We start from the raw sequence: 18,393 nt of genomic DNA, 5'->3' as shown, positions 1-18,393 counted from the left end.
GCCAGAGCCCATAAAGCAATGGAGTGGGGGCAAGAAAGCTGGGCCAGGGGAAGGCAGGGCAATAGATACCCCCCAGAAGGCTAAAGGAGGGTCACACAGCCCCACATCAGCCCCCCAGAGAACAGGGGGTTCTTTATTTACACAGCAGCTTCTTCTGAACACAGCACCAAGCTGGGGGTGCACAAAGAGAGCACCGTCCCTCCCCTCTCAGCCTCTGTGGGTGCAGGAGGGCTCAGCACCCAAATTGAGACCCCTTCCCACTTCCCAAAGCAGCCTCTCTTCCCACTCCTGCATCCTGGCCCTGGCACACCCAAGCCAAGCAGCCAGGCCTGGACCCTGGGGTGCCTTCCTGGGCCATGAGTCTGTGACACCACCACCCCACGGGGTGGGGACAGCCCCCAGCCAGGGCACCATCGCTCAGTCCATCTTGGTGGGCTCCTTCTTACGCAGCCTGGTCTCCCGGACAATCTTGGCCAGGGACAGGAGAATTGGGACAGCCATGGGCAGGAAGAGAGGGATGTAGATGGCAAACTTCTGGTCGTCGGGGAAGTAGAGGAGATGGAGGAGAGATGGGTCAAAGAAAGCCCTCTCTGAGCAGGTGACAGCCTCCTTGCTGGCCTGGAAAGCTGCGAGCAGGTGGCCCAGGGACAGCTCGGTCACAGCGCTCTGGACCGAGGCCACGGCCCGGTACACCTGTGTGGGAACAACACCAAGGGTCAGTCCCTGGCCAGGGAGGGACACAGGGACACTCAGCCCCCTCTGCTCCCCAGCTCAGGGTGCCCCAGCTCTACCTCAGAGGCAACATCATCCTTGATGACGATGTTCCCGATCTTGTCCAGGAGCTGGGCCAGCGAGGTCAGGGTGGTGGACACGGTGGCGATGTTCTCCACGGTGTGGGCCCACAGCAGGTGGTCCAGCTCCCAGTCAGCCAGCCCCTCATTCCCTGGGCTTTCCAGCAGGAACTCGGGGGGCACCTCTTCCCGAGACAGCCCAAAGAGTAGCCTGGGTGTAGAAGGGATGGTCCCAGCCCACATCAGAAGCCTTCATTCCCATGAGCTCCCTGCTCTCCTTCCCTGTTGTTTAGTCCCAGTCCTGCCTGTCTCCTGGATGTGTGGCATGATAAGCCAAGCCTCCTATCTGAGGAAACGGGAGATGTGCCAGCATTCCTGGTTCCTGGCCATAAACAGTGATGGCCAGCAGCCAGCACCTCGAAGGCCACAAAGAGGCACCCTCAGCCCCCCAGAGCCCACGGAAGGAGGAGTGAACAAGTTGTTTGGGTACAGCCTATTCTGACCCCACTGATTTCCACAGAGGCCTGGGGAGGGAAGAGCACATCCTCACCGGAGCTGGGCCAGGAAAACCTCCATCACCCGTGCCATGTCCACATCCACATGCAGAGGGAGGGAGGCTTGGGGGGAAGCAGGGGCTTCAACGTTGTAAACCTGCAGGAGCAAGGTTAATGAGGCATAGCCAGGGCCTCAGGGCCAACAGGGTCACCAGCTGGGAATGGGGAGCCCCACCTTGTCCCAGCACCCCCGTGGTTCCCATACCATGATGCCACCCCAGCGAGGGCTGTGGAAGGCGTTGGTGCTCACTGGGGCTCCATCCTTGTCCTGGATGTACAGAGGGGAGTGGGAGCGCTCTGGCACATAGAGCAGGAAGTTCAGCACGGGGTAGAGTGAGGCAGCACTGGAGCCTGCAGTGGGACAGAATCACAGAACTCTTGTGGCTGGCAGGGACAGCAAGAGCAGCCCACAGCCCAGCTCCTCCTTCACAGCCACCCCAGCAGCTCTCACATGGGCTGAGGGGAAAGGGAGCCACGGTGCCATGAGACAGATCCCAGTGAGGCACGAGCACAGTGCTCACCCAGTCTGGCCTCCACGGGGTTGATGACGTGTGGGAGGCTGTGAGCACTCAGGAGGAAGCTGGAGGACTCCTTGTCATAGCGTGGTGTCACTCCAAGGACGGCGTAGTACAGGATCTGCAGGCACACAAGGGACATACTGCTGGCAGAGAAGTGCCCCCCAGGGAGGTCAGGGCTGGGCTTTCCCCACCATCTCTCCCAGCCCTCACCTGTGAATCCACAGAAAAGTTGGCCACCAAGCTCAGTTTGTCCAGGACGGGCTTCACAAAGCGGTTCACAGCCCCCTCGATGTCCCAGTCCACGGTGTGGGACTTGGGGTCAGGGTTCAGCAGGCTGAAGGTGATCTCATACCCTGCAAGGACCCGCAGCCTGTGAGCCATCGAGGCTGTGACAGAGCTCCCAAGAGCAGCAGGGCCTGTCCCCTCCTCCCTGGCCCACCCCAGTGTGAGGTGACACCAACAGAGCAATCACAGCACAGCCGTGGCCAAGAACAACAGCTACAGGCAAAGGGGTCTGTTAGCCTAGAAGACATCCAGGGGTGCCTCAAGTAGAGCAGGAATGGCACCCTCCCCAGGAGCAGAAGGTTTCCTGAGGCCTGGGAACATCTTCCCCAGAAGCAGGAGGTTTCCTGAGGCCTGGGAACATCTTCCCCGGGAGCAGAAGGTTTCCTGAGGCCTGGGAACATCTTCCCCAGAAGCAGGAGGTTTCCTGAGGCCTGGGAACATCTTCCCCGGGAGCAGGAGGTTTCCTAAGGCCTGGGAACATCTTCCCCGGGAGCAGGAGGTTTCCCGAGGCCTGGGAACATCTTCCCCGGGAGCAGGAGGTTTCCCAACCCAGGGAGCAGGGATGGGGGATCCATACCCAGGCTGGATTTCAGGTTCCGCCGCGCGTCGGGGCCGAGCTGCCCGTCGGGCACGCGGTCCGAGAGGGCGGCGGCGATGGAGCTGGCCGTGAAGGACATCACCTGTGTCACCTCCCGCAGCCGGGCCTGCAGGGCAGCCAGGCTCCCCCCAGCCCTCACCAGGGCGCTGCGGTGCTTCCCCACGTAGACACTGGTGCCCTGGGGATGGCACGGGGTGAGGGCTGGGAGCAGCGCCCTGAGAACAGCACAGTGCCACCACCTGTGACAGCCACCTGTGACACATGCCACCTCCCAGGGGTGAAGCACGCAAAGGCTGGCACCACAGGGTGCTGCTCCCTACCTGAGGCAGGAGAGAGGAGGTTTCAGGGACCACGTACATGGTCAGAGAGCCCAAGGTGGTGTCCTGCAGCGGGTACAGAGCAGCATCAGCCTCTGGGGAAGATGGAAGCACTGGCAGGGTTGGGAATTTCACTCCAATCCCTGTCTCACTCTGACACAAAGCCAAGTGTGTTCTCTGCTCTGCCAGCCTCAGGAAAAGGAGCTCCCCAGCAATTCCCTGCTCCAGTACCTCGTGCAGTCGCTGCAGCCAGTGCTGCCTCCTCCTGAGCCGTGGTGCTGCGATAGCGCATCTCATAGCGGGACGTGACGCTGGTTCTCACTGCGGGCAGAACACCTGAGTGAATCTGCTGATCCCAGGCCCCTCACAGGAGCCTGGTGCTCACAGGGACAAGGGACAACCCTAAGGGGACACACGGCACAAGGTCCTTTGGGTGCCAGTGGGATGAACCACTATGGGATGTGGCACTACACTGGCAGCGAGACAGCCCCACACCAGCCAGACACATCCCACCCTCCCAGGGCTCCATGTCCCCATCCCCAGGAATGGAGCTGGCCCCTTCCCTGCAGCACCCTGAGACCCCATTGTCCCACCCCTGCTCCCCGCACTGCCAGCTCAGGACAGGGTGATGCTGGTGAACGGGGCTCGGGGTCCCGGGAGCTCCGGGCTGCCGGGGAGTGAAGCCACGGGCAGGTTGGGACCCCCACGAAAGGACGAGGCCACCCGTGAGGAGCAGACGGGGCAGGGACAGACAAGAGGGTCTCTCACGGTTGACGGAAATCTCCATCTCCTGCACGTCCCTGAAGGGCAGCGGCCTCGGCAGGTCCCCGGGCACCGATCCCGGGGCGAAGACCACGGCCATGGGCACCACCAGCTGAACCTGCACAGGGCCAGCGTCAGCCCGGGCTCCCGAGCCCCCCGAGCCGCCGCCCCCGGGTCCGCCCGGCGCTCACCGGCTGCTGGCCGAGCCCATCGATGTCCGCGTAGGGCAGGGCGGCGCGGTAGGTCTCGGTGGTTTTCCACCACAGCGGCAGTCCCAGCACCACGGCGATGGTCGCGAAGGACAGGGCGGCGCGCCGGCCCCGCGCCCGCTCTGCGGGGACAGCGCTCAGCACCGGCCCCGCTCCCCGGGGACCGGGGTCGGGGAGCCGGGAGACAGCGAACAAACGCTGAGCATCCGCGCCCGCCAGTACCTGCCTCATCCGCCGCCATCGCCGCCGCCGCCGCCACCATCTTCACTTCCTGGCCCCGCTGGGGGCGCGGCCTGAGCCAGCTCGGCCAATCAGAACTCAGAATACCTAAAGCACCCAATGGGCGCGGCGTGCGAGGCGCGGCAGCACAGACGGGCGGGCAGCGGAACCAATCAGAGCACGTATCGGCCGTGAGGCGGCGAGCTTTGCCCGGTACGAGGTCCGCGGAGGGACATGTGGCGTCTCCGCCCGTGGGCACCGGAGCAGCGCAGAGTACCGGGACCGGGCGAGAGACGCGGAGAGAGGAGACAGGAGCTCCTCACCCACCCCACCGCCCTCACGGGGAGCCCACGCACCCCCTGCCAAGCTCACGGAGCCTCACGACGTGTATGGGCGGGCTGAGACCCAGCACAGCTCATTGCGTAAGTGAGCACAAGACGGTGATGCCCGGAGCGTGAGGGGGGGCCAAGAGCTCCCGGGTGCCCCGCGGGGCGAGGAAAGAGGCGGCACAGCGCTGTCTCTACCATTTATTCGTTGTTAGGCTATTTGGTACACGGGGTGCACACGGCGAACACAACACAGGCGCCCCAAGGGCGGCAGCGACCAGGACTGCAAAGCTACGGCAGGGCAGGGGCACCCCCAGGCCTCCCCTCCCGCCCCCCACGCGGCCTGCCCTCCTCCCCTCACGGCCCGGCCGGAGCCCCCGGCCAAAGGGGCACCCGGGTGGCTCCCCCCAGAGCCCGGCTGAGCCGGACCCCCCATTCCATCTGCGGACATCCCGCGGGGCGCTCCCCCCTTCCCCTCCCCGCGTGGCGGCTCCCCTGGGCGGCTGGGGTGGAAGCGGGGTGTGAGCGGTGGCGGGGAGGGGCCGGGGCGGGGGCCGGGGCCGGTGGGGTGCCCGGCCGGGGCTCAGTACGCGTGGTTGGCCACGTAGAGGGACTGCCCGGCGGCCCCCGAGTCGTCCCCGCTGCCCTCGTACTTGCCCAGCGCTGCCAGCCCGTTCACCTGCGGGGGAAGGAAAGGTCAGCGGTCACGCTTGGGGTGTCACTCAAGGTCCCCAAGGAACTGGGGACACAGCCTTCAGGTCCCCCAGCTCATGGGGACACCTGGGGAGCAGAGCAGGGATGTGGCCCTTGGCACCCCTCACTCCCCTATAGGAACACAGCTCTCAATGTTCCCCCCACAGAGACAGAACTGTGTCTCTTCCATGGGGACCATGGTCCCTGGCATCCTGCAGGCTGTTTTCTCTCAGCCTCTGGGACATGGTCCTCAGCCACCCCTCCTCCCATGGGCACACAGTCCTCGGTGTCCTCACCACCCCAGCCCCTGGCACTCCCCTCCCAGGAGAGCCACCCCCATCACCTCTGCACGCTTGACAAACTCCTCGGTGGCAGCTTCAGCGTTGTCCTTCTGCCCGCGCCAGGCGCTGAGCGCCGACGCCTGCAGCGCCCGCCCGTAGGAGAAGGTGAGGGCCCATGGCCGCACCAGCGGGCATGTGTTGATGGCATTGAGGTTGATGGAAGCCTCCTCCTCACTCTGACCCCCAGACAGGAAGGTGACACCTGTGGAGAGCAGGGTTATGGCACGGGAGGGGACACAGGGTATCGCTCTCCTGGTCTCTGCCACATGCCAGGGCTGGTACCTGGCACGGCTGGGGGCACGGTGCGGCGCAGAGCGGTGACAGTGGCCATGGCGATCTCCTCCGGGCTGTACTTGGTGGGGCAGGAGTGCCCAGGGGTCACCATGTTGGGCTTCAGCAGGGTCCCCTCCAGGTAGATGTGGTGGTCGCTCAGTGCCTTGTAGACAGCTGCCAGCACCTGGGGAGGACAGGCAGCGTGGAGTCCCCTGGCATGGCACGGCACGGCACGGTGCCCGCCCTGCTGCCACCCCACCACTCACCTTCTCCGTCACGTACTGGCACCGCTTGAGATCGTGGTCACCATCAGGCAGAATCTCCGGCTCCACGATGGGCACGATGCCGTTCTGCAAGCAGCACAACAGCAGATGCCATCACAGTGATGTCCCTGGGCACCCCTCAGCCCCATGGCTACGTGGGACAATGCTCAGACCTGCAGAGCAATGCTCAGCCTCGAGCTCAAGGCCACCCTTGGTGGTGATGCCCAGCCCCATGGGGGGATGCCCAAGCTGGGAGGGTCAGTTCCGGGCCCTGTGGGGTAATGCCCAGGTTTGTGAGGTGCACGTAGCCACCCTGGCCCCACGGATTGACACCTGACCCTACGGGTGATGCCCGTGCCACGGGGCAATGCCCCATGTCCACCCACGTGAGTGTTACCCAACACGGTTATGTCCAGCTGCTGGGGATGATCCCCAGGGATCATCAACACTGCACAGGCGCAATGCTGATCATCACAGACGTGTGCCCACCCCCATGGGCCAATACCTGCCCACACAAGTCAGTACCCATCCTACAGGTCACTGCCCACCCTGGGGGCGATGGCAGCAGGCATACCTGCTGGCAGATGCTGGCGTAGCGGGCCAGGACGTTGGCGTTCTCCATGATGGCAAGCGCGGAGGGAGTGTGCTCGCTGATCTTCAGCACGCAGCGCCACTTGGCAAAGTCTGCCCCGTCCTTCTTGTACTGGGCACAGCGCTCCCACAGCCCATCCAGACCTGGGGGGCAGCACGTCAGCCCCACAGCCACAAATCCCGTGGCTCCAGCCCCAAACCCCCTGGCTCCACACCTCACAGCCCCTGCAACACCTACCCTGCGTGGTGGTCTCGCCATCGGTCCCGGCCAGAGGCACAACACCCTTGTCCACCTGTGGAATGAGAGGAAGGCTGAGCCTCACCAGCACCCCCCAAGCACCCTCAGCACCCCACAAACCCACCAGGACACCCTCCACACCTTGATGCCCACAACGATGCCCTTGTCCTTGATCATCTGGACGAAGGGGGGTGCCGTCATCAGCCTTCTGGTACATGGTCTCATGGAAGAAGATGACGCCCCCGATGCATTTCTTCACCCGGCTGTCGGCGCTGAAGAGGATCTGGCGGTACAGCCGGCGATTCTCCTCCGTGTTTTCCACCCCAATCTGGTTGAGGCGCTTGGCCATGCTCCCTGCAGGCACCCAGCACTCTCGTCAGCCTCCATCCGGAGCGGGAAAAAGGGGTGGCGGGACAGATTTCCCCCCCCAAAACTGACCTACGGACTCATCGGCTGCCAGGATGCCCTTCCCCGGGGCCACGATCCGCAGCGCGATGTCCGACAGCTCCTTCTTCTGCTCGGCCGTCAGCGCGGGGTGTTGGTGCGTCATGGTGGCGGTGGCTGCGAGCGGACGGGGACTGAGTCACGCACCAGCCGGGCGACACCCCGAAACCACACACAGCCCCTTCCCCGGGGAGCGGGGACCCCCACGGGGCTGGCAGCCCGACCCCACCGGCCAGGGCACGTTGTATAAGCCTCGTGGCAGGGATCGTGGAGGATGCCGGGCAGCTCCCAGCCATTTTGCTGCCTGCCAGCCCGCCCCCAGCCCAGCCATCTTGAGGGAGCGCAGCTCCCTGGGGACCCACGCAGGACACGAGGGGACCGGGATGGGGGTACCCTGGGGATGGGAATACCCCGCGAGGAACGGAAACAGCCCGGGGATGGGGGTGCCGGGGGGGGCGGAAATACTCCGGGCAAAGGGGAACGAGAAACCCCAGGGAGGCACTACCTGAGTCTGGAGTTTCCCGGACTTTGGGGTACCCCGAGACGGAGATACTCCATAGTCGGGAATAACCCGCGGGGAGGTTACGTGGGCCATGACGATAACACGGGGATAGGGATACCGGGGGACGGAAATAGCCCGGGAATGGGGGACGGAGCCGCCCCAGGGCGGCACAACCCGGGGATGGAGGTACCCAAAGTTTGGGGTACTCCAAGGATGGCGATACCCCGGGGCTGGCGCCGTCGTGGGGCCGGTTATGCCCCCAAAAGCCGGGGCGCTCGATTCCCCCGGCCGGCACCGTAGAAACTCGAGCTCCGCCAGCGCAGGAGGAGGATCCTGGGTCCCCCCAAACCCCCAATACCCCCATGCCCGGGGATCTCTCTGCCCTGGAGCCCCCCCCAGCGCGGACCGACCCCCGGGATGCCGCACGGAGACACCCGGGAGGCTCGGCGGGGCTGCCGCCTCCCGCCGCCGGGACCCCCCGGCTGTCCCCCCAGCAGCTTCCCCCCGGCCCCTCGGCTCTCCCCGACCCCCGGCTCCCCCAGTACCGTGTCGGGCGGCGGCGACGAGTACGGACTGCGGGCTGCGCGCTCTGGCCCCGCGGTAAATGTGGCTGCGGTGCCGCAGAGCTACGTGACCGGCGGGGCGGCACCGGGCAGGACCGGCCCCATGCCCCGCCCCGGCCCGCCCCCGCCACCGCCCGCTCCCCCCGCCGGCTGCGCCCCCCCCCCCCCACCGGGGTCGTGCCCCACGCTGGCGACAAGCCCCCTGCTCCTGGAGACCCTAAGGTGACAATCACAGGCTGGAGACCCCACTGTATCACACGTTTGCAATGCTTTTCTGGTGATGGGGACCCCTCTGTGCCCCCCCTGCCACCGCCCAGGGACACAGCTGAGTCACACCTTGTCATGGGAAGGCCCCCTCATGCCACCTAGGCCATTCCACTGTGCCATCTCCAGTTGCTGCTGGAGACCCCTCTGTCCAACCACCCCTGCTTGGTTATGGGCAGGGACCTCTGACACCCCCCTGTTGCTGATGGGGACCCTGCTGTGCCCCCCTATTGCTACTGCCAACTAAGGACAGTGACCCCTCCAAACCACCTCCAGGCTGTGCCCCCTATTTCCACTATTATCTAAAAAGAGACTTTCTCTTCATCACTCCTGAGCCAGGGACCCCCTTATTCCACCTCCAGGCTGGGGTCACTGTAACTGTGCAGGATGCCCAAACCGTGCCACCTCTGTGCCCTGGAGCAGCACTGAGCCCCAGACCCTCCAGGACAGGGTGGGGACACTCACAGGAGACCAACCCCCCCTAAAAAACCACCCGCAGCCGGCACAGGGACAATGCTAGTGTCCCCACTCGCCCCACGGGGACGGCTGCCAGGGCCCCGCTGTGCTGAATCCCGCCGTAAAAGGAGGCTCAGCCGCCCTGCGTGGCCCGAATCCAGGGAAGGGAACACATTTCCCTGCATCCCAGAGCCGGGGCCCCCCGCTGCTGGCCTTGCATCTCGGGAGGCTGTACCCGACCCCACGGGGTCACAGGGCAGGGAGGAAGGCAGTGGCAGGGAGCAGAGAGCACTGCCACGAGCCACCCACACACCCAGGACACGGAGGCACAGCCCCAAACATTTCCCGGGTAGATAAATCGGTGCCAGCGCCCCACGTGTCACAGCACCCGCCCCACACAGAGCGGCAGGGCTGTGGCAGAGGGCAGGAGAAGGTGATTTCCATCCCCCTTGGGCAGGAGAAAGAGGCCATTAAAAACCAGAGCACTTGTTGGAGTGCTGCTATTTTGGGCCCTCGCAGGGGAGGGAGGGTGCCGCGTGGTCCCCATGGCGGTGGGGAGCATCCTTGGGGTCAGGAACACCGGGAGGGGGATCCCGCAGGAGCTGCCCCCGCAGGGAAGAAGGGAGGTGAGGTTGGAGCTGTGCTGGGAGCTGGGGAGCCCCTAAGGGAGCCCCCCCTCCATGCAGCAGCAGCGACCAAGGGGGGTTGGGAGCAGGAGCTGGCAGAGCTCCCAGCGCTGGCTGAGCCATGGGATGCTGCGTGCTGGAGCCAGCCTGGGAGGGGGAAACATCCTCGTGCAACAGGCGTGTGCCCACAGCCCCGTGATGGGGGTGCAGGATGCAACCTCTGGAACCATCCCTGCGATAAGGCGAGGAATCCAACCTCTGGAACAAGTCCCACGCAACAGGCTCGTGCCCGCAGCCCCAGGACGGGGTGCAGGGTCCAGACAAGCCCCTGCAGAGCAGGGCAGGAGGGAATCTAGGGCAGGAGGAGGAGCAGGGAGCAGGGGAGGGAAGCTGGCTCAGCCCGGGCACTCAGGCTGCTGCCGGGGCCGCAGGGTGGGAGCCTGGGGAACGCGGGCCCTTATTGAGAGCAAACACTGGCAGAGAGGGGGGGACGATGTGTCCCCCGCCAAGAAGGAGAGGCCCTGGGGTGGCAGGGAGCTGTGCCCACAGCCCCGTGACAGAACAGGAGCAACCGGCACAGGCTGGACGAGTTGTCCCCACCCACAGCACCAGGAGCTTCCTGAATGCACACAGCAGGCAGGGTAAAAGCCAACACAACTTTATTCAATAAATAATTACAACATTAACAACAGGAAAGGTTTCAGGCTACAGGCTATAGCGGCTCAGCAGCTTCCTTGCTGGCTGGCTTCAGGCCCAGGTAGTGCAGCAGGCTCTGGAGCTCCTGGCAACCCAGAGCCACCTCAGGAACAGCCGACAGGACCTGGGGACAGCAGCAGCAACAGTGTTTGGGTTGGTGTTGTTGCAGTCACAGCAAGGGTGAGAAATAAACTGTAACTCTCACCTCTTTTATCTTCTCCTGCATCTCTTCATGGGTCCTCAGCACTTTCTGGGTATGATGGAACTTCATCTCCAGCCCTCGGACCTGTGGTGGTGGGAGATGCCCGTCAGAACTCTGCTCCAAACTTGGGCAGGGACCAGCCCAGAAGGGAGAGAGGACTCCTGCCCGTGTCAGGAGGGTTGGAGCTAGGTGACCTTTATGGTCCCTTCCTACCCAAACCATTCTGATTCTATGACTGGAGCCAGGGCAGCCCCTTGAGGCTCCCCATACCTGCTCCAGGTACTTGTCAGTGAGCCGTATGTTCTCATCCTCTTTTTCCACCAGCAGCAGCCGCAGTTTATCCACCTGCAAAAGGAGCAAGCCCTGCTGAAGATCCCTGCGGGGGAAAGCTCTGAAGTGGGGTCAGGGTGGGAGGAGCAAGGTCTGAAGAGGTCTCCTTGTCCATGGTGGGGTGACATGAGGAGCCCTCAGCCCTGCAGCTCCCCGGCCTCACCTCCCGCCGCAGCATGACCCGCTCCTGGACGTAGGCAGTGTCCACCTGGTGCTCCTTGTCCCTCATCTCCTCCCACAGCACCTTGGCCTCTGTCTCTGCACGCTGGAGCAAGCGCTTCAGCTCCGAGACTTCTGCCTTCAGCCTCTACAGGGGAAAAAAGGGATGCTGGGAGGGGTCCTGTGCCCAGCAGCACCCCAGGGTGCTGCCCACCCATGCCCCCATCACACACCATGACTTCCCCACTCTTGTCGATGAGTTGCAACATCTTCTCTTCCTGCTGTTTCACCACGTCCTGCAGCTCCTTCTCATTCTGACAGGGAGGAAGAAGCGGGGTCAGGCAGTGCCCGACCCTGGCCACCCCCAGGACCCAGAGCGGGTTTTCTCATGTTGGAGGTCAGACAAGCCAGGAACACCCATGGGGCATCACCAGATTTCTCCATGTCCTAGATCAGCGCCCGTCCCAGTTTGGCTCTGCCCTGGGGTGAGCGCTGGCCCACTTCTGGCTTACCTCAAGCTTGGTCCTCAGTGCCTTGTTCAGCTTGGCAATGGTGGCAGCTTGGGCATCCACCTTCTCCTGGCTCTCAGCTGTCACTGTCTCCAGGCGGAGCTGCAGGTCAGAGCTGGGAGAGCACAGTGGTGGTGAGAGGGTGGGGACCACAGCCAAGCACAGCACCAGGTACCAAACCCCCTCCTGGGCGTGCCCCTGGGCCCATGGTGAGAGAAGACACCTGGTCCAGCCCAGCCAGCTGGAAAAAGCCCATCTAGCCATGACAGGAGAAATCTAATCCAGGGCTGGGCAAGAGGCAGACCCAGGCAGGCTGCCTGCAGGAAAGGCCATGCCCAGGACAGTGATGCCCGTGCCCAACCCTTGACACGAGCCCGCTCTGAACTCACATCTCTGTCTGCAGTGCCCTGAACTCGCTCTGCTCCAGTTCCTGGATGCGGGAGCTCAGCATGGCAAGGTTGGAGACCACAGCTCTCAGCTCCTTCACGCTCTCCAGCAGAGCGTCCTCGGGATCTGCAGGCAGGAAAGAGCCCCATGAGCAACACCGAGGGAACATCAGCCCCAGGGCACACAAAGGAAGGCGTGGCTGCTCATCCCTCTGCACTGCAGCCCTGCAGCTTCAGAGCAGGGTCCCAGCCCCAATACCTATTGCCTTTGACACAGGTGCAAGTTTGTCCTTGGCAACTCTACTCCCACTTCTGGTGGTTTCATTGGCATCTGCAAGAGAACAGCGGCTGTGCCCAGTCCTGCGCATCCCCCAGCACGGGAAGGAGCAATCCCCATCCTGGGACTCCCCAAAACCCAGAGAGGGGGTTCCACTCACCTTTCCCTGCCACGGCTTTCAGGACGCTGCCCACGAAGGAGCTGGTGGCGCGATGCGGGGTGTGGCACGCCGGCGTGTGGAAGGCCGGGGTGCGGAAGGCCGGGGTCCAGGCACGGCGTGGGGTCTGCCAGCCCGGGGTCCGGGGACCCGGGGTCCAGGCTTTGCTTCTCGATGGAGCATCATCATCATCCTTCAGAGGGGAAGGAGAGTACAGCACCAGAGTGCAGCTTGTGACTGTCCCAGCAAGCACAGTGTCTCAAAGCCATGCCACGGAGAGCCATGAATGTGTGACCTCCCCCAGGCCATCGTGTTGTCCTTGTCCCCACAGGGCTCCTACCTGCTCTTCCAGAGCAGCCTTGAGGCAGTCAGCAAGCTCCTGCAACCGCATCTTGCTCTCCATAATGTCCGTGGAGCACCAAGAAACTTTGTTCCTCTTTGTCTGCAAGCTGAGGAGCTCAGCCTTGGTGCTGTCCAGCTCCTTGCTGAGGGCAGCCTGCTCTTCCCTGTGGGATGGCATCAGCCTCAGCAGGAGCAGCATTTCCCTTCCTCGATGTGGGATGGGGACATGCCTGCCTCTCACCATGAACCAGCAACTGCGCAAATACCACAGATTTAGGCAGTTTCCCTCAAGATGGGATCTGTTGGCCTTCCCCACAGTCTCTCCCACCCACCTGGACCACTACACTTGTCTGGAGCAGCAGTGACCATGGTCAAAATGTCCCCTCTGACACCCAGGAAGGGCTTGATTTCCCAAAAATAGAGGGGTTTGAGTGGAGCTGGTGAGTGGGGCAGTACCGCAGGCGTTGGTGGGACTCCATCAGCTCCTTGTGCTGCAGGACACGCTCCTGCAGCGTGGCCAGCGTGGAGTTCAGCCTGCCCTCCACCTCCAGCAGCTGCGTGCGGCACATTTTGTTCTCCTGATCCAGGAACTGTAAGAGGGTGGGGGGACACAACCATGAGCAACCAAGCAGAGACCCGAGGGGGCTCATTGGGACCCCCAGCACAGACCCTCCCATGCCTCAGGGTGCAGTTTCTAATCAGGGGCAGCTTTATCCCAGCAGCCCAAACCTTACAAACCAGTTTACTTGGGGACATAGCACAGGCTGGGGGACAGCTCCATGCCTGCGGGGGAAATTTATCTCCAAGAAAATTATCTCCAAGAGCTGCCCAGCCCCCTCCCTGGGAATCCCTGCCGGGCAGGATGAAAAGCTGCGCTACGTGCGGGATGTCAACCGGCCTCACGAGCTCATCCCCCTCCGTAGGAGGGCTAATCCCACTCCTGGCCATCTGCCAGCCTTCCCAGAGAGGGAGAGGCCGTGTTGGGGGCCGGCAGCGCGTGACGGCGCAGGCAAGGTCAGGCAGCTCCTACCTCCCGGCACTCGGTGGCCTCCCTCAGCTCCTGGCACAGCTCCTTGCACTCCTGCTGCAGGGAGTTCCTCTCCTGCGCCAGCCTGAGGGGAGGGGATGGGATCAGGGGGTGCTGGGTTTTGGGGGCCAGAGGTGGGATGGGGCTCAGGACATCAGGGCTCAAACCCACTGGGCCATCTCCTCCCACTGCTTCTCATTCTCCTGCTGCAGTGCATCCCGCTCCTGCTCCATGCTGGCCAGATTTATCATCACAGAGCTCAGGTCTGCGAGGGACAGAGTTGTCAGCAGAGGGGGACAGGGGTGGTGGGGAGGGGGCAGCTCCAGCCCCCACATCTCCCACCCCTACCTTTGCCCAGGCGTGAGTTGGCCACTGTCAGCTGCTCCAGCTGAGCCTCTGTGTCCTGCAGCGTCACCAAGGTTTTCTCCAGCTGGCAGGATGCCTGTGGAGACACGGTGCTTGCTCTATGGTGCTCTTCCCCATGGGGTGTTCTCACACCAAGGGGTGCCCCAAATCACCCCGTGCCTCAGACTCCTCAGAGCACTGAGGGGAGGCACCCCTGTACCTCCTCCTTGGCTTGAAGAGCTTCCTCTGCTCGTTCCCGCGTGGCAGCCAGCTCCTCCAGGCAGCTCTGCAGCTTGCCAGGCACACGCTCCATCAGGGCATGGGACTGGGACACCAGGGCCCTCATCTGCTCCCGCTGGGAAGGGAGACAGCACCAGGCAGAGCTCAGCGTGGCACTGCTGTAGCACTGGTGGCACTGTCCTGCTGTGTGACCAGGGAGAGGTCATGGCACCCAGAGCACAGAGCACTGGCAGGGCAGTGAGGAGCTGAGCCCCCACGGGACACCCCTCACCTCCTCATCCAGGGCCCTCCTTTCTTTCTCCAGATTTTCAAAGGTGGCATCTAAGAATTCCCGGAAAGACTGTGCCTCGGCAGACAGGGATGCCTGTAGGGTAGGAGGAATGAGTCAGCACTGCTGTGGTAGAAAAGCCACATTTAATGGCCATGAAGGGAGGCAAGTACCAGCCCTGAGGCCAAATCTGCAGCAGATTCCCAGCAGCAGCACAAGAAAACCTCTGGTGCACCCAAGCCCATCGCAGAGCATCACCCAAGCTCAGGATTTTGCAATGCCCTTCCAGCCCCTGATCCAGCGTGGGGTAGCTGGGGATAGCACCACACTCAGTACCTGCAGGCTGATGGCTTGGGCCAGCAGCATGCTCAGCTCTTGCTGGGAGGCCAGGCTCTGGTCACGGGCACTGATCTGGGCGCTGGCGTGGGCACAGAAAGCCTCCAGGAAGAGATATCCCTGCAGAGGAGAGGATGCTGCTCCAGACACGCTGTCACACAAGAGGAAACTCCCAGGAGCCATCCCCTGCACCAGCTGAGGACTCCTGCTCCCAGGGGGGCACAGCCCGCACCAAAAATACATCCAGAAGGCTCCATCACACAGCACTTCTTGCCTTCCACATTGGGATTTTCTTCCTCTGGGATGCCAGGGAGATTCTCATCCCCAGAAATGGGTAGAGATGCAGGATGCCCCACCAAAGGCATGAGGACAGCTGAGACTGCCTCAGTCTCACAACAACTGCTCCCTTACCTGATCCTTGGCTCGTAGGGCTTCATCCACTCGCTGCCTGATGGCATCCCGCTCTTCCAGGCAGCTCTGCACCTTGCTGGGAGCACTCTCGGGCACAGCCTGGCACTGGGACACCAGGGTCCTCTCCTGCTCCCGCTGTGGGAGGTGACAGCACCGTGAGGCACCAGGTACAGCTGCTGTGAGTGCCAACAGGTCTCCCAGAAGCCAGGGGAAAGGGGAAACAGAGGGATGTGTGGGAGCTCACCTCCTGCGTGAGGGCTCCCTGCTCATCCTGCAAGCTCCGAAAAGCAGCATCTGCAAGGCCCTGGAACAGGAGGCTCTGGCTGCTCCAGGCTGCTTCCTTCTGGGGAAGGGACAAGGACACTGGTCTTACGGCAGCTGGCACAGGCAGCACCAGGGGGATACATGTGCCCTGCGTGGCTGAGATCTGGCACACTCATGGCTCGTGACAGCCACTAGGCACCCAGCTCCAGCTGCAGATTCCACTCCCCAGTGCCACTGCACAGCCTCTGTTTTCCTCCCTGCTCGAGGCAGAGCTGCCAGTAGATCTCCTCCTCCCAGGGGCATCCACCAGAGCAGAGGGCGCTTCGCACCAGCCCCGCTCCACCCAGGGGCCAGCGAGAGCTGGCCAGCCATGACAGCTCCCCTCCTCCTGCCACATGCACCAGGGATGTTTCCCCCCACGAGGGTTCGAATCCAGCAGACTCAGCAGGTTGATCGGGGCGTGATAATGCAGCACCGGGCGCGTGATGCAGCAGCCGCGCTTTACTTCCACTCCACCAACCCAGACGGGGTCACTGTCTTGCCAGCGGCACAAGGACACTGTCACAGCACCGAGGCTGCAGGGAACAGGATGGCATTGCCTCGGAGAGGACTCTTACCCCTTCGGGGTGGGTGGTGTCCGTCTGTGTGAGCGCGTCCCTCTGCTTGGCCGGCCCCACGCCGGGCTGCGGCCGCTGGCTCTCCTGCCAGTCCCGCAGCTGCAGCGAGAGGGCTTCGATGATGATGAGGGTGCTCTCCAGCCTCCCCTCCAGCTCTGCCCGTGGCAGGGTCTTCAGCTGCTCCCGGGGACAGCTGGGGACAAAGAGAGGGGCTTAGGGCAAGGACAGCCCACAGGTGCCACAGCCCCGTCCAGGGTGGCACGTCCTCATACTTACTGCCAGAGCAGGGAGTCTGTTTCCGCAGCGCTGTCCTTGGCACAGGGCAGGCTTCCCCTGGATGTGTTCGTGCTCCTCTCCCACACCTCCGGAGGGGTCATGAAGGTGCCGGTGGCCGTGGAGAGCACCGGGGTCATGCTGGTGCCCGTGGCCATAGAGGGCACCGGGGTCATGCTGGTTCCAATGGCTGTGGTGGGCACTGGTGTCGTGCTGGTGCCAGCGACCACAGTTGGCACTGGGCTCGTGCCAATGCCAGCAGCCACAGTGGACACAGGGGTCGTGCTGGTGCCAGCGACCACAGTTGGCACTGGGCTCGTGCCAATGCCAGCAGCCACAGTAGGCACAGGGGTCGTGCTGGTGCCAGCGACCACAGTTGGCACTGGGCTCGTGCCAGTGCCAGCAACCACAGTGGACACAGGGGTTATGCTGGTGCCAGCGACCACAGTTGGCACTGGGCTCGTGCCAATGCCAGCAGCCACAGTGGACACAGGGGTTATGCTGGTGCCAGTGACCGCAGTGGGCACCGGGCTCGTGCCAATGCCAGCAACCACAGTAGATACAGGGGTCGTGCTGGTGCCAGTGATCACAGTCGGCATGGGGGTCGTGCTGGTGCCAGTGACCATGGTGGGCACTGGGGTTGTGCTAATACCAGCAACCACAGTGGACACAGGGGTCATGCTGGTGCCAGTGACCACAGTTGGCACAGGGGTCGTGCTGGTGTTGGCAACTGTGGTGGTCACGGGGGTGACACTGCTGCTGGCATCCTGCTGTAGCTTGCGGAGGGGCAGGCTGTGCCGCAGGGATTCCACCAGGAACGAGGTGTTGAGGGTCTTCTCCAGCCACACCAGTGGTAACGTCCAGGACACAGCACCCAGGGTGGATTCAGGCGAGGTGACAGGGGTGACAGTGGTTTCTGACCCTGCAGGCTCCAACCCACTTGCCTCGATGGGAGGGAGGCCAGGTGGGCTGTGTTCTGGGGGGACAGGGGTGGGGAACTCAGCTCCCTCAGGGGTGCCTTGGCAATGCAGATGATCAGCACTCCCATTTGCAGATGGGGGCTCAGAGGCCACAGAGCTGCAGGAAAAGTCTGGAGGTGCTGCTCGCCACCTGCGGAAAGGAGTCTTCTGCGGAGTGGAGCTGGTGCCAGGGGGCCCTGGGGTGCAGGAGGCTGTGCTGGCATTGCCAGGGGACCCAGAGCTGCAGGGGGGTAGAGCAGAGCTGCCTGGAGAGTTTGGGTTGCAAGACACTGAGCTAATAATGTTGGGGAACCCTGGGGTGGTGCTGCCAGGGGATTCCAGAGTGCAGGGCCCCAGGACAAGGCTGCACATGGTGCTGCCAGGGGACTCCAAGATGCTGGCCACTGGGATGGAGCTGCACGGGGAGACTGGCACAGGATGGAGCTGCAGACTGTTGCCAGGGCACTCTGGGGTGCTGGATCCTAGGATGGAACTGCACGGGGAAACTGGAATGGTGCTGCTGGAGGGCTCTGGGGTGCTGGGTACAGGCATGGAGCTGCACACAGAGGCTGGCACGGTGCTGCTGGGGGGCTCTGGGGTGCTGGGCACAGGCATGGAGCTGCACACAGAGGCTGGCACGGTGCTGCTGGAGGGCTCCAAGATGGAGCTGCACACAGAGGCTGGCACGGTGCTGCTGGGGGGCTCTGGGGTGCTGGGCACAGGCATGGAGCTGCACACAGAGGCTGGCACGGTGCTGCTGGA

At 63.4% G+C, this 18,393-nt stretch overlaps 3 protein-coding genes across 3 annotated transcripts; all 3 read right to left on the bottom strand.

Annotated features, from left to right (window-relative positions):
* Nucleotides 1–101: 101 nt before the first annotated feature.
* Nucleotides 102–4,401, bottom strand: PIGS (phosphatidylinositol glycan anchor biosynthesis class S). The gene is made up of 12 exons (XM_038158251.1): nucleotides 4,257–4,401; nucleotides 4,017–4,156; nucleotides 3,832–3,943; nucleotides 3,295–3,384; nucleotides 3,067–3,158; nucleotides 2,726–2,924; nucleotides 2,074–2,216; nucleotides 1,867–1,981; nucleotides 1,551–1,696; nucleotides 1,342–1,442; nucleotides 792–1,002; nucleotides 102–693 (listed from the first exon to the last, which is right to left on the bottom strand). Exons 1-12 carry the CDS (start codon nucleotides 4,294–4,296, stop codon nucleotides 418–420), a joined length of 1,665 nt encoding a protein of 554 aa, XP_038014179.1. The 5' UTR covers nucleotides 4,297–4,401; the 3' UTR covers nucleotides 102–417.
* Nucleotides 4,402–4,764: 363 nt separating this feature from the next.
* Nucleotides 4,765–8,601, bottom strand: ALDOC (aldolase, fructose-bisphosphate C). Its single transcript, XM_038158252.1, is given in 10 exon segments — nucleotides 4,765–5,258; nucleotides 5,616–5,815; nucleotides 5,896–6,070; nucleotides 6,153–6,236; nucleotides 6,724–6,884; nucleotides 6,979–7,033; nucleotides 7,120–7,167; nucleotides 7,169–7,332; nucleotides 7,417–7,539; nucleotides 8,470–8,601. Coding segments are annotated over 9 exon segments (1,095 nt in total). The 5' UTR covers nucleotides 7,529–7,539; nucleotides 8,470–8,601; the 3' UTR covers nucleotides 4,765–5,162.
* Nucleotides 8,602–8,727: 126 nt separating this feature from the next.
* SPAG5 (sperm associated antigen 5) lies at nucleotides 8,728–18,393 on the bottom strand. Its single transcript, XM_038158250.1, has 21 exons — nucleotides 16,676–18,393; nucleotides 16,400–16,592; nucleotides 15,763–15,861; nucleotides 15,519–15,653; nucleotides 15,108–15,227; nucleotides 14,775–14,867; nucleotides 14,484–14,618; nucleotides 14,267–14,360; nucleotides 14,090–14,183; nucleotides 13,922–14,003; nucleotides 13,348–13,481; nucleotides 12,890–13,055; nucleotides 12,553–12,742; nucleotides 12,375–12,446; nucleotides 12,119–12,242; nucleotides 11,733–11,844; nucleotides 11,454–11,534; nucleotides 11,225–11,368; nucleotides 11,002–11,076; nucleotides 10,735–10,815; nucleotides 8,728–10,653 (listed from the first exon to the last, which is right to left on the bottom strand). Exons 1-21 carry the CDS (start codon nucleotides 18,355–18,357, stop codon nucleotides 10,546–10,548), a joined length of 4,014 nt encoding a protein of 1,337 aa, XP_038014178.1. The 5' UTR covers nucleotides 18,358–18,393; the 3' UTR covers nucleotides 8,728–10,545.

Source organism: Motacilla alba, chromosome 19 (genome assembly GCF_015832195.1).
Source record: "Motacilla alba alba isolate MOTALB_02 chromosome 19, Motacilla_alba_V1.0_pri, whole genome shotgun sequence".
Classification (NCBI taxonomy): domain Eukaryota; kingdom Metazoa; phylum Chordata; class Aves; order Passeriformes; family Motacillidae; genus Motacilla; species Motacilla alba.
The sequence above is the reverse complement of the archived record's forward strand: the minus strand, read 5'-3'. Positions and strand labels throughout refer to the sequence as shown.

Bases quoted from the DNA above. Each gene is read 5' to 3' on its own strand.
- PIGS (XM_038158251.1), bottom strand. From the start codon at position 4,296: ATGGTGGCGGCGGCGGCGGCGATGGCGGCGGATGAGGCAG. The intron at 1,697-1,866 runs GTGAGCACTGTG...GTCCCACTGCAG, and splicing joins CCCCGTGGAGGCCAGACTGG to GCTCCAGTGCTGCCTCACTC. The intron at 1,003-1,341 runs GTGAGGATGTGC...TTCTACACCCAG, and splicing joins GTTTTCCTGGCCCAGCTCCG to GCTACTCTTTGGGCTGTCTC.
- SPAG5 (XM_038158250.1), bottom strand. From the start codon at position 18,357: ATGCCTGTGCCCAGCACCCCAGAGCCCCCCAGCAGCACCGTGCCAGCC. The intron at 15,228-15,518 runs GTAAGGGAGCAG...TCTCCTCTGCAG, and splicing joins CCCTACGAGCCAAGGATCAG to GGATATCTCTTCCTGGAGGC. The intron at 10,654-10,734 runs GTGAGAGTTACA...TGCTGTCCCCAG, and splicing joins TGCAGGAGAAGATAAAAGAG to GTCCTGTCGGCTGTTCCTGA.